At 42.6% G+C, this 14,001-nt stretch overlaps 1 protein-coding gene and 1 pseudogene across 1 annotated transcript in view; both read right to left on the reverse strand.

Annotated features, from left to right (window-relative positions):
- Window positions 1–2,553, reverse strand: part of LOC129856762 (dynein axonemal heavy chain 11-like) — a 42,478-nt pseudogene extending 39,925 nt beyond the window's left edge.
- A 6,802-nt stretch (window positions 2,554–9,355) lies between these two features.
- LOC129856911 (rap guanine nucleotide exchange factor 5-like) overlaps window positions 9,356–14,001 on the reverse strand; it is a 77,707-nt gene continuing 73,061 nt past the window's right edge. Inside the window, exons 16-18 of the mRNA XM_055924671.1 lie at window positions 12,338–12,402; window positions 12,110–12,164; window positions 9,356–10,358 (exon numbers count right to left, since the gene is read on the reverse strand). Of these exons, the coding sequence (XP_055780646.1) occupies window positions 10,240–10,358; window positions 12,110–12,164; window positions 12,338–12,402 (239 nt within the window). The 3' untranslated portion in view covers window positions 9,356–10,239. The remainder of the gene's footprint in view (window positions 10,359–12,109; window positions 12,165–12,337; window positions 12,403–14,001) is intronic.

Genomic DNA, 14,001 nt, shown 5'->3' on the forward strand with positions numbered 1-14,001 from the left:
TTGAGGTTCTGTGTGGTGTAGACCTTCCTCGGGTGTGTGTGTGTGTTTACCTTGAGGTTGGTCACGGGACGATTTTCTTTTTTTCACACATTTTCGGTATGAAAAAACACTTTCAGTGTAAATTGAAATGACGACAAACCAATAGAAAGTGTGTACAAAGATAATGGACCTACAGTTGAAGTCGGAAGTTTACATACACTAAGTTCACTGTGCCTTTAAACAGCTTGGAAAATTCCAGTAAATGATGTCATGGCTTTAGAAGCTTCTGATAGGCTAATTTACATCATTTGAGTCAATTGGAGGTGTACCTGTGGATGTATTTCAAGGCCTAGCTTCAAACTCAGTGCCTCTTTGCTTGACATCATGGGGAAATCAAAAGAAATCAGTCAAGACATCAGAAAAAAAGAATTTGTAGACCTCCACAAGTCTGGTTCATCCTTGGGAGCAATTTCCACATGCCTGAAGGTACCACATTCATCTGTACAAACAATAGTACGCAAGTATAAACACCATGGGACCACGCAGTCGTCATACTGCTCAGGAAGGAGACGCGTTCTGTCTCCTAGAGATTAACGTACATTGGTGAGAAAAGTGCAAATCAATCCCAGAACAACAGCAAAGGACCTTGTGAAGATGCGGGAGGAAACCGGTACAAAAGTATCTATATCCACAGTAAAACGAGTTCTATATTGACATAACCTGAAAGGCCGCTCAGCAAGGAAGAAGCCACTGCTCAAAAACCGCCATAAAAAAAGCCAGACTGCGGTCCTCTAGTCTGATGAAACAAAAATAGAACTGTTTGGCCATAATGACCATTGTTATGTTTGGAGGAAAAAGGGGGAAGCTCGCAAGCCGAAGAACACCATCCCAACCGTGAAGCACGGGGGTGGCAGCATCATGTTGTGGGCGTGCTAGGCTGCAGGAGGGACTGGTGCACTTCACAAAATAGATGGCATCATGGGGTAGGAAAATTATGTGGATATATTGAAGCAACATCTCAAGACATTGTTGATTTGGTCATAATGTTTGAGCATAGGAACACAGCATTAGCCATGTCAAGATGCGTAGAAATGCAGGAAATTTGCTTAAAAACTGCAAAATTATTATATCTCAGCTCCATAGCAAAATGTATAGAAGTGCCCACAAAATTGCTTTAAAAATGTTAAAACTATATTTCAGCTTCAGGACAAAATGAGTTGAATTTCAGGAAATTGGCTTTTAAACTGGGATGTTTTTTAAAAACCTTTATTTAAGTAGGCAAGTCAGTTAAGAACAAGTTCTTATTTTCAATGATGGCCTTGTTCAGGAGCAGAATGACAGATTTTTACCTTGTCAGCTCAGGGATTCGATCTTGCAACTTCTTGGTTGTTAGTCCAACACTCTAACCACTAGGCTACCTGCCTCTAACTGCTAAGCTACCTGCCTCTAACTGCTAAGCTACCTGCCTCTAAGCGCTAGGCTACCTGCCTCTAAGCGCTAGGCTACCTGCCTCTAACCGCTAGGCTACCTGCCTCTAACCACTAGGCTACCTGCCTCTAACCACTAGGCTACCTGCTGCCATGTTTACCAGGTTTGGTAACAAACTTCACAGCACTCTGTCGCTAGTCTCCACCAGTCTGTCTGACTACACCCTGCTAGACTCATGGATCCACAGCTGTACCAGGTCACCGTCCTGTCTCACACACTCTGGCCCTGACATCAGAAGGCCCTACAAAAACACACATGACCAATGTTCATCAAAATACCACTTTTAACTGAGCATAGTTTATATTGATCATAGCTAAACTAAAAGATGTGTCAGATCCGTTCAGAGCAGGACAAGAGAACCGTGGGTGAATGTCTGCCACCTGGAGTGATTGTGAAAGGTGTCAGATCATGTCACTTTTACAGTAGTGTTTAGGGTATATAGTGTTTAGGGTATATTACTTAAACCCCACCATCATTAGCTGAAAGATGTTGGCGAGGTCCGGTAGGTTGAAGATGTAATGGAACTTGACTGCAGTGGGCAGGAAGTTGTTGAGCATGCTGTGGTGGAGGGCTGCCTGGAGCACGGAGAGGGCTGTCTTCAACACAGCTGAGGGGGCCGTCTTTAACACCTGCTGCAGATGACCAATCCGGATGTGACTATAGATGGAGTCCTGCACCTCAGCCGACGGGAAGTTCACAGAAAACACTGAGAAATGCCTCTTTAGGGGAGAAAACCCCCCACATAGGAGTCAATAGGAGAACTGTCTCAGTCTTCAGTATCTATTCTGCAATAGTCTATGTGCCGGTGGGCTAGGGTCAGTCTGTCCTATCTGGTGTAATTCTCCTGTCTTATCTGGTGACCTGTGTGATCATAGGTATGCTCCCTCCCTCCCTCCCTCCCTCCCTCCCTCCCTCCCTCCCTCCCTCCCTCCCTCCCTCCCTCCCTCCCTCCCAGGGATGCTCTTCAGGACTACCTGGCCTGACGACTCCTGGCTGTCCCTGTACCCAGTCCTGCTTGTCGTGCTGCTGATCCAGTTTCTGCTGTTCTGCCTGCAGCTATAGAACCCTGACCTGTTCACCAGACATGCTACTTTAGGCTATTTATAAAATAAGCTACTTATCCTCTGTGGCTACATTTTAGTCTTCTTCGTGGTGTAGTAGGCTATTCTGAATTATTACATTTCTTTCTAAACAGACAGCAGTAACTCCATAACGTTGGCAAACCTATTTTAATTTATCGGGCATCCTGCAAGTCTGCTGTTGATAAAGTATGTCATATACTTCCCCTGCCATTGTTTAGTTGAGGTACGCGCCATCTGGAAAAGAATCTAGGGGAAACACTGATCTAACCACTGACACAGCACAATGACAACTGTTTGATTGACAGAGCAGCATAGTGTTCCATGCTGTGTCATGTAGGGATGAGGTATTATGCTGTGTCATGTAGGGATGAGGTATTAAGGTGTGTCTCTTGAATCATGCATCGTAGAACAAGAAACTATTTGTATTTTTGTAGCTTTTATAACCTATAAATCAAACAAATTGTATGTGTCACAAGCGCTGAATAGAACAGCTGTAGACCTTACCGTGAAATGCTTACTTACAAGCCCTTAACCAACATTGCAGTTTTAAGAAAATAGAGTTAAGAAAATATTTACTAAACAACTAAAGTTTTTTAAAAAGTAAGACAATAAAATAACTATGAGGCTATATACAGGGGGTACCGAGTCAATGTACAGGTTAGTCAAGGACATTTGTACATATAGGTAAAGGTGAAGTGACTATGCATAGATAATAAACAGTGAGTAGAAGCAGTGTAAAATCAAGGGGTGGGGGGGGGGGGTCAATGCAAATAGTCTGGGGGGCCATTTGATGAATTGTTCAGCAGTCTTATGGCTCTGGGGTGGAAGCTGTTAAGGAGTCTTTTGGAACTAGACTTGGCACTCCGGTACCGCTTGGTGTGCGGTAGCAGAGAGAACATGAAATGGGTGCTTGGAGTCTCTGACAATGTTTTGGGCCTTCCTCTGACACCGCCTGGCATATAGATCCTGGATGGCAGGAAGCTTGGCCCTTGTTTAGTTGGGGTACGCGCCATCTGGGGTAAAACGCATTGTCGTGACTTCTTCACGACTTTCTCGGTGTGTTCGAACCATGATAGTTTGTTGGTGATGTTGGTGATAACAAGCTAGGATTTTAAAAAGTACTAATTTCTATGTTATATAAGCAATAACTGACATACTTTTCTCTGTATGTATTTTTTTATTACTTTCAGTATTACACCAATGCAAATTAAAATGTCAATATGAACAATGAGGAATTAAAGAAAATATTTCCTTGTTGGTGTAAATAAATATGTTTGAATTACTAGCCAAGAGGGAGCAGGATTTGTCGGGAACTTCTGCCTCTATTTGGACCATGTAATTCAGTATGGAGAGCATATTTCATTGGAAGGTCAACTAACAGAATGATACACAATAGCGTCTGGAGCAGAGTCCCAGGCCTGGCATTCCCAGGAGATGTGTGCACGGCGCCTATTGACTTTTAAATGAGCTGCGTTTGACATTGACCTTTTTGTACACCAGAGACAGAATACTAACAGACTGGTGTAATTCATTCAGGGCATGGCGATGTAGAGGACCTTATTCACAGAGATCCTACTGATACCTCTCTATGAAGAGCAGCTACAGATTAGACCAGCCCTCCTTTATTTCTCTATGCTCTGTGTTATAGAGTCTGGTTATCAAGCTCTCTGGACTGAATTAAACCACACACAGAATGAGCAGACAACAACAAGGTCATGTGATCCAGAGAGGAGGGGAAATGTAGCAAGTGAAGTTGACTTTCATGATGAGCTAGATTAACTAGATGAACAAAACAAAACAACCCATAACCCAAATATTCTAAACGTGGGGTCAGTAGTTTGATTGTACTGTCATTGAGTCATAGACAGCGTCCCAAATGGCACCCTATTCCTTATATAGTGCACTTGTTTTGATCAGGGCCCATATGGGGCTTATATAGAGAGTAGTGTGGCCTTTGGGGTGCACCGACGCCCCCAGGCGGGAGGTATAATGTCAGTGTTGGATCTCTCTGGAGCTCTACTGTATGTCAGCGTTATGATGAAATATCACCCATGGTTCTCAGTCAAGGTTCTGATCCTATTCTCACCCAGAGAGGAATCTATTTAAAAAAATCTTCACCGAGAAAAGAGCATGCAGCTCCACAGAGATTAAACTAGTAGCCTATGCAATAATGATAATCAACTATATATAACTAACCATTTCATAATGTTTAATTTAAACTGTGTACATTTAAAGATGATCAATATTATTGTTTGACCTTGCTGATGTATACGGGGTGTTGTGGCTTGGGGAGGTGGGAGGTGGTGGTAAAATCACAAAGACGCCTCAAGCTGATGAGATGACAGTTGCCTGCTGCAGATTAAGGCTATGGTGCCGTCTGTTGGCCTTGTTCCATAGTACTCCAATGCAGCCATTTGTATCTCAATATCAAATAATTTCTGGGTAACATTTATGTACCTTATTAAAATGGTCAAAAATAAACACAAATTGCTTCTTACCGCCTTAGCAAAATGCAATTTCTCAAGCAATAATTTTGCTAGGACTGTCTGGGAGTGGTCTGAGAGAGGGTCATAATTGGAGGAGCCTAATGGGCGGGATGTGTAACCTGAATGTCCTGTTATTGGCAGAGAGGAGGACAAACTCTTTGTTATTGGTCTATTAACTTATACAGCATGGTGATGTCACCAGGCGGTCCAAAAAAAAACACCCAGCCACACAAGCTGACATTTCAGGAGGTCTTTTCAAACAGCTCTTTCACTAAAAGTTCATTATCATAATTCTCCCAATTTCAAAGTATTATTCCAACCTCATAGTGTGGAAATATATAAAAAAAACACAGGACCACATTTTTAACTGCACTGCCCCTTTAAAACCACACACCTGTGTGAAACGGATATGACTGATGCACATTTTGTGTTGTTAAACTCATTAAATTACACACTTCTATGAGCACATTCACCAATTAACGTCACCACGGTAATCTTTAGTTGGAGTCCCACATAGAAGGATTCTGTCATCTCACCCGGCACCCAACGCACTCCGACGCAAATAGCTGTTGTCTTGCACTTAATTCCTTCCTGGGAGCCAAAGTGGCTTCTACACTGTCAGGCTACAACAACAGAACAGGCAGCAGATGGAAGGTTGATTCTGTGGGTTTGTTGTATCCTCCACGGGGAAATGAAGCCTTCCCTCCGCTCTCTAGGGCTGTGTCTCAAATTGGCAGCCTATTCCCTCGCTACATAGTGCACTACTTTGGACCAGTAGTAGTCCAAAAGCAGTGCACTATATAGAGAATAGGGTGCCATTTGGGACACAGCCTAGGTCTTCATCTGCCTCCTCTCTTCCTCCCATTAGCGTGTGGCGGCGGCAGCTAGGCAGTGATTATGTGACGGGAAAATGAGGGGGTGCCCAGGATGTTGGTGAGGAAATGGCAGGGTGTACAGCCTGGCCCAGCAGGGGGAATGGCATAGAGAGGCATGTTAAAGGCCACACAGGGCACCTGGTTAAGGCCAATGAGGGCATCGGGCTGGGGCACAGATGCTTTTAGGGAACTGGAGGAAAGCTGGTCTTGTTTGTTGTTGTACTAGGCTCTATGCAAAGTGTGCAGATAGTGATAATTGATAGATTTTTGTTTGGTGAATATCAACCTTGAGGATGAAGACTGAATATTTAAGGCATTATTTCTGAGAGAGCATGTTGTATTTTAGTTACGAAACATGAAACAAAAAACGTCAACGTCAAAGTTTTAACGTCAACGTCTGTGTTCATCGCTTGACCATGTGATAGTAGTTTCAGATGATGAATCAGCGTGAAGCGAACCCGCGCACATGCGCAGACGCTGTGCGACTGTGAGAACGAAGTCTTGCATCTCGCTCATCTCAATTCTAGAGTATACCTAAGTATGTATCGCGCTTCTTTCCAAAGAAAGTCAACACACTGTATTCATAAAACAAAACATTTGATTTATTATTTAACATTTCAAAATGCTTGTAAAAAATGAAAAGCATAAAGAAAAGAGTGATGAGAGAGAGAAGAGCAGTGACTTAGTATTGCTTTTGTTTCCCTTTTGGAAATAATATTTGTTAGTACATGCTGATTTGGGCATTGCAGCGACATGTAGAATACAACTACTTCACAAGGAAATGCTTTTTGTTACATGCATATTTTACTTGGGGGTCAATCCATGGCTTTACCACATCATGCAGACCAGTTCCTAACCCATTGGAACCCCACGGCAGGTAAAAAACACAGAAATTATACCCTATTCCCTACATAGTACACTACCTGGTCAAAAGTAGTGCACAACCAGCAAATAAATAAGTCTATTATCATAATAATAAATAATTATCCAATCTCCATGTCCAACCAGGGAATGCACAACATACTACAGTATATAGATGGAATCTATAGTACATGACCTGCCTCAAAACACCATACACACCATGGATATAGAACTGTTCTATCTCTGTGATACACACATTACATATCAAGGGAATCCACAACAGGAGAACTGCTGGTGCTACTGAAGAATCTCTATATCATGGTCTAATCTCTTTTCAAAACCAGTCAAACACTCACAAAGAGGATTCTCTAGAACAGGATACAACATCCTGCAGGGGGATACATGTACAGTTTATTACAATGTTGGGAAGCCATTTCTATAAGATGAACTAATACTGCCACTGAAAGAAAAAGGCAAAGGCATTTTAACTGGACATGAATATTCAAAGGCAAAAGTGTTGACTGTGTATTGCTGTTTCTTTATAGTGCCAGATACAGAGACATGACAGGCAACGGATCTGATGCCTCAAGATACGTCTCTGATTGTCCACAGCTAAGACCAAACATCTAAGTCCACAGCTAAGTCCATAACTGTGACATAACCCTTCTACTACTGTTGAGGATGGTTTATTACATTATCTATAACTGTAACATAACCCTTCTACTGTTGAGGATGGTTAATTACATTATCTATAACTGTAACATAACCCTTCTACTGTTGAGGATGGTTTATTACATTATCTATAACTGTAACATAACCCTTCTGCTGTTGAGGATGGTTTATTACATTATCTATAACTGTAACATAACCCTTCTACTGTTGAGGATGGTTTATTACATTATCTATAACTGTAACATAACCCTTCTACTGTTGAGGATGGTTTATTACAGTATCTATAACTGTAACATAACCCTTCTACTGTTGAGGATGGTTAATTACATTATCTATAACTGTAACATAATCCTTCTACTGTTGAGGATAGTTAATTACATTATCTATAACTGTAACATAACCCTTCTACTGTTGAGGATGGTTAATTACATTATCTATAGCTGTAACATAATCCTTCTACTGTTGAGGATAGTTAATTACATTATCTATAACTGTAACATAACCCTTCTACTGTTGAGGATGGTTAATTACATTATCTATAACTGTAACATAACCCTTCTGCTGTTGAGGATGGTTAATTACATTATCTATAGCTGTAACATAACCCTTATTCTGTTGGGGATGGTTAATTACATTATCTATAACTGTAACAAAACCCTTCTACTGTTGAGGATGGTTAATTACATTATCTATAGCTGTAACATAACCCTTCTGCTGTTGAGGATGGTTAATTACATTATCTATAGCTGTAACATAACCCTTCTACTGTTGAGGATGGTTAATTACATTATCTATAGCTGTAACATAACCCTTCTACTGTTGAGGATGGTTAATTACATTATCTATAGCTGTAACATAACCCTTCTACTGTTGAGGATGGTTAATTACATTATCTATAACTGTAACATAACCCTTCTACTGTTGAGGATGGTTAATTACATTATCTATAACTGTAACATAACCCTTCTGCTGTTGAGGATGGTTAATTACATTATCTATAGCTGTAACATAACCCTTATTCTGTTGGGGATGGTTAATTACATTATCTATAACTGTAACAAAACCCTTCTACTGTTGAGGATGGTTAATTACATTATCTATAGCTGTAACATAACCCTTCTGCTGTTGAGGATGGTTAATTACATTATCTATAGCTGTAACATAACCCTTCTACTGTTGAGGATGGTTAATTACATTATCTATAGCTGTAACATAACCCTTCTACTGTTGAGGATGGTTAATTACATTATCTATAGCTGTAACATAACCCTTCTACTGTTGAGGATGGTTAATTACATTATCTATAGCTGTAACATAACCCTTCTACTGTTGAGGATGGTTAATTACATTATCTATAGCTGTAACATAACCCTTATTCTGCTGATGAGGATGGTTTTATTACCTCTCACTTTACTCAGAAAATACATCTAAAATAAATATAATTTCAGTAATTGAGCCTATTTTGAATGATATTCTTCAGTATTTGGAAGTGACATTTATGCAACACACACACACACACACACACACACACACACACACACACACACACACACACACACACACACACACACACACACACACACACACACACACACACACACACACACACACACACACACACACACACACACACACACACACACACACACACTTTTCAATATTGTTGTTTAAATCCATTTAGTTTAACATCAGTTTAGTGTGTGGTGGTCAAGCACTGGAGGTCTGTCAAGTGTAGTGTCCTGGTGTTCAAGTCCCCAGAAGGTTGATGCTTTCATTCATTGTGTGTAGATAGATAGTCAAGGTGTGGTCACCTGTTTGGAAGCAGATAACAACAACCTGAAGCCATCAATACAGAGTGACTGAAGCAGGGTCCATATTCATAAAGCGTCTCAGAGTACGATCATTGGTGTAGGGTAAACGCAATGTACCCACATTTTTGGGGGAGGTCCCCAACAATGTACCCTCCTTTTTGGGGGGAGGGCCCCAACAATGTACCCACCTTTTTGGGGGGAGGGCCCCAACAATGTACCCACCTTTTTGGGGGGAGGGCCCCAACAATGTACCCAACTTTTGCAAAAAAATGCATTGAAAGAATAGGAAGCGTTACTTTTTTCACTGCGACCAGCGATCCAAGTTTATCCACCTATTTATATCCCAGGACATCACTGAGTAGGAGTGCTGATCTAGGTCCCTGTCCATTCATTATGATCCAAAAGGCTAAACTAATCCTAGATCAGCACTCCTACTCTGGGATCCTTTGATCAATACGGGTCCAGATCTATTTGTTAAACTGAGAAGCTCTTTGGTTACCTCTGCTCCATCGTTGCTCAGTATTCCAGTATGCCTTTTGGCGCCATCTTGTGGTTGGCCAGCACCACACAGTCATCTCTCTGTCGGCTCTGGCCAACCCTATTCCTCTGGCTTCTGTTCCAGCCCTGCATTAACCCACCTAATTCAACTCATCAAAGTCCTGCTGTGTGTGTAGCTGATTAATAGAATCCTGTGTGTGTGTGTGTGTGTGTGTGTGTGTGTGTGTGTGTGTGTGTGTGTGTGTGTGTGTGTGTGTGTGTGTGTGTGTGTGTGTGTGTGTGTGTGTGTGTGTGTGTGTGTGTGTGTGTGTGTGTGTGTGTGTGTGTGTTAGAGTTGGGCTCTGTAGAGTTGGCCAACCCATGTTTCTCTAAGTTGGTAACAGAGTTCTGAGGGGTGTTTCCAGAGACTAGTTGGCACCCTTCTCCTTGGTGGTCTGACTTCGAGGGGTGGAGGGAGGCAGACTCAGAGAGTGTATGTGTGGTCTATCTACACACGGGGTTCCAGTCTGTGGGACAGTTCAAACAGAGTCTGCTGATTGTCAATGATGTGAAGGTAGTCGACATAGGCCTGTACCTCCGGACTGCTCTTCTGGGGCATCCCGTTCCCTAGGAGGTAAACCACACAGTAAATATACACACACGCTTACACACACACACACGCACACACGCTTACACACACACGCGCTTACACACACACACACACACACACACACACACACACACACACACACACACACACACACACACACACACACACACACACACACACACACACACACACACACACACACACACACACACACACACATGCTAGCTGAGCATTATCCATGACAGGAGATAGTTGTTGGTACACAGTCTTCATTACTGTAAGTGGCTGTGTACCGTAGGGGTTCTCAGCATTAATGACTCAATCAATTTACTATAGTAACATATAATGTTGTTATTGATGAACTGATGATCTAATTGGGTACTGTTATTCTGCTGACTACTGTAGTTGAGTCATCTTTACTGTACAACAACTGTAGAAAGGCAACACTGTGACCTGTTTACTGTGTTATAGTGGATGACTGTAGAACGTCAACACTGTGACCTGTTTACTGTGTTATAGTGGCTGACTGTAGAAAGTCAACACTGTGACCTGTTTACTGTGTTATAGTGGATGACTGTAGAACGTCAACACTGTGACCTGTTTACTGTGTTATAGTGGATGACTATAGAAAGTCAACACTGTGACCTGTTTACTGTGTTATAGTGGATGACTGTAGAAAGTCAACACTGTGACCTGTTTACTGTGTTATAGTGGATGACTGTAGAAAGTCAACACTGTGACCTGTTTACTGTGTTATAGTGGATGACTGTAGAAAGTCAACACTGTGACCTGTTTACTGTGTTATAGTGGATGACTGTAGAAAGTCAACACTGTGACCTGTTTACTGTGTTATAGTGGATGACTGTAGAAAGGCAACACTGACCTGTTTACTGTGTTATAGTGGATGACTGTAGAAAGGCAACACTGTGACCTGTTTACTGTGTTATAGTGGATGACTGTAGAAAGTCAACACTGTGACCTGTTTACTGTGTTATAGTGGATGACTGTAGAACGTCAACACTGTGACCTGTCTACTGTGTTATAGTGGATGACTGTAGAAAGTCAACACTGTGACCTGTTTACTGTGTTATAGTGGCTGACTGTAGAAAGTCAACACTGTGACCTGTTTACTGTGTTATAGTGGCTGACTGTAGAAAGTCAACACTGTGACCTGTTTACTGTGTTATAGTGGATGACTGTAGAAAGTCAACACTGACCTGTTTACTGTGTTATAGTGGATGACTGTAGAACGTCAACACTGTGACCTGTTTACTGTGTTATAGTGGATGACTGTAGAAAGGCAACACTGACCTGTTTACTGTGTTATAGTGGATGACTGTAGAACGTCAACACTGTGACCTGTTTACTGTGTTATAGTGGATGACTGTAGAAAGTCAACACTGTGACCTGTTTACTGTGTTAAAGTGGATGACTGTAGAAAGTCAACACTGTGACCTGTTTACTGTGTTATAGTGGATGACTGTAGAAAGTCAACATTGTGACCTGTTTACTGTATTATAGTGGATGACTGTAGAAAGTCAACACTGTGACCTGTTTACTGTGTTATAGTGGATGACTGTAGAAAGTCAACACTGTGACCTGTTTACTGTGTTATAGTGGATGACTGTAGAACGTCAACACTGTGACCTGTCTACTGCGTGTAAGTAATGACATGAGTATGGAGGTTCAGGGAAAGCTCATCAAAGTTGATGGTCATTGCTGATCTAAGACTGTGTGAGAGTAACACACACACACACACGTCACCCACCCATGTGATCCTCCTGACAGTGTCTGATGAGACGCACCGTGTCGGCTATCATGTGCTGCAAGAGGAGATGGACACAATACACATCAAATACACTTCAAATACACATCAAATACACATCCATCACATATTTTAGAGGGCCTTGTTTCTGCGTTATAGACCGTCTATAGTTGAGGAAACACTGGGTACACTGACATGTTCAACCCCCTCCGTCATCCTGGAGCAACTTACCAGCTTTTCAAAATTGACCAGGTTATCGAGAAACGTTTTGTTGCCCTCGTGAATGAAAGTGATATCTATGAGAAAGGGAACAATGTAGCAGCGTTAAAATATTGAGTGCTAGTTCGTCGATCCTGATTTAAGTTTAGCTCACAATATTTCTGTCTGAATTTCAGATCACCGCAGGGTTCAGAAGGTAGTGATGACAGTAACATTACAGACCACTGCAGGGTTCAGGAGGCAGTGATGACAGTAACATTACAGACCACTGCAGGGTTCAGGAGGCAGTGATGACAGTAACATTACAGACCACTGCAGGGTTCAGGAGGCAGTGATGACTGTAACATTACAGACCACTGCAGGGTTCAGGAGGTAGGGATGACAGTAACATTACAGACCACTGCAGGGTTCAGGAGGCAGTGATGACAGTAACATTACAGACCACTGCAGGGTTCAGGAGGCAGTGATGACAGTAACATTACAGACCACTACAGGGTTCAGAAGGCAGTGATGACAGTAACATTACAGACCACTACAGGGTTCAGGAGGCAGTGATGACTGTAACATTACAGACCACTGCAGGGTTCAGGAGGCAGTGATGACTGTAACATTACAGACCACTGCAGGGTTCAGGAGGTAGTAATGACATTAACATTACAGACCACTGCAGGGTTCAGGAGGCAGTGATGACAGTAACATTACAGACCACTGCAGGGTTCAGGAGGCAGTGATGACAGTAACATTACAGACCACTGCAGGGTTCAGAAGGCAGTGATGACAGTAACATTACAGACCACTGCAGGGTTCAGGAGGCAGTGATGACTGTAACATTACAGACCACTGCAGGGTTCAGGAGGCAGTGATGACAGTAACATTACAGACCACTGCAGGGTTCAGAAGGCAGTGATGACAGTAACATTACAGACCACTGCAGGGTTCAGAAGGTAGTGATGACAGTAACATTACAGACCACTGCAGGGTTCAGGAGGCAGTGATGACAGTAACATTACAGACCACTGCAGGGTTCAGGAGGCAGTGATGACAGTAACATTACAGACCACTGCAGGGCTCAGGAGGCAGTGATGACAGTAACATTACAGACCACTGCAGGGTTCAGGAGGCAGTGATGACAGTAACATTACAGACCACTGCAGGGTTCAGGAGGCAGTGATGACAGTTACATTACAGACCACTGCAGGGTTCAGGAGGCAGTGATGACAGTAACATTACAGACCACTGCAGGGTTCAGGAGGCAGTGATGACAGTACCATTACAGACCACTGCAGGGTTCAGGAGGCAGTGATGACAGTACCATTACAGACCACTGCAGGGTTCAGGAGGCAGTGATGACTGTAACATTACAGACCACTGCAGGGTTCAGGAGGTAGTGATGACAATAACATTACAGACCACTGCAGGGTTCAGGAGGCAGTGATGACAGTAACATTACAGACCACTGCAGGGTTCAGGAGGCAGTGATGACAGTAACATTACAGACCACTGCAGGGTTCAGGAGGCAGTGATGACAGTAACATTACAGACCACTGCAGGGTTCAGGAGGCAGTGATGACAGTAACATTACAGACCACTGCAGGGTTCAGGAGGCAGTGATGACAGTAACATTACAGACCACTGCAGGGTTCAGGAGGCAGTGATGACAGTAACATTACAGACCA

The sequence above is a fragment of the Salvelinus fontinalis genome, chromosome 6, assembly GCF_029448725.1.
Source record: "Salvelinus fontinalis isolate EN_2023a chromosome 6, ASM2944872v1, whole genome shotgun sequence".
Classification (NCBI taxonomy): domain Eukaryota; kingdom Metazoa; phylum Chordata; class Actinopteri; order Salmoniformes; family Salmonidae; genus Salvelinus; species Salvelinus fontinalis.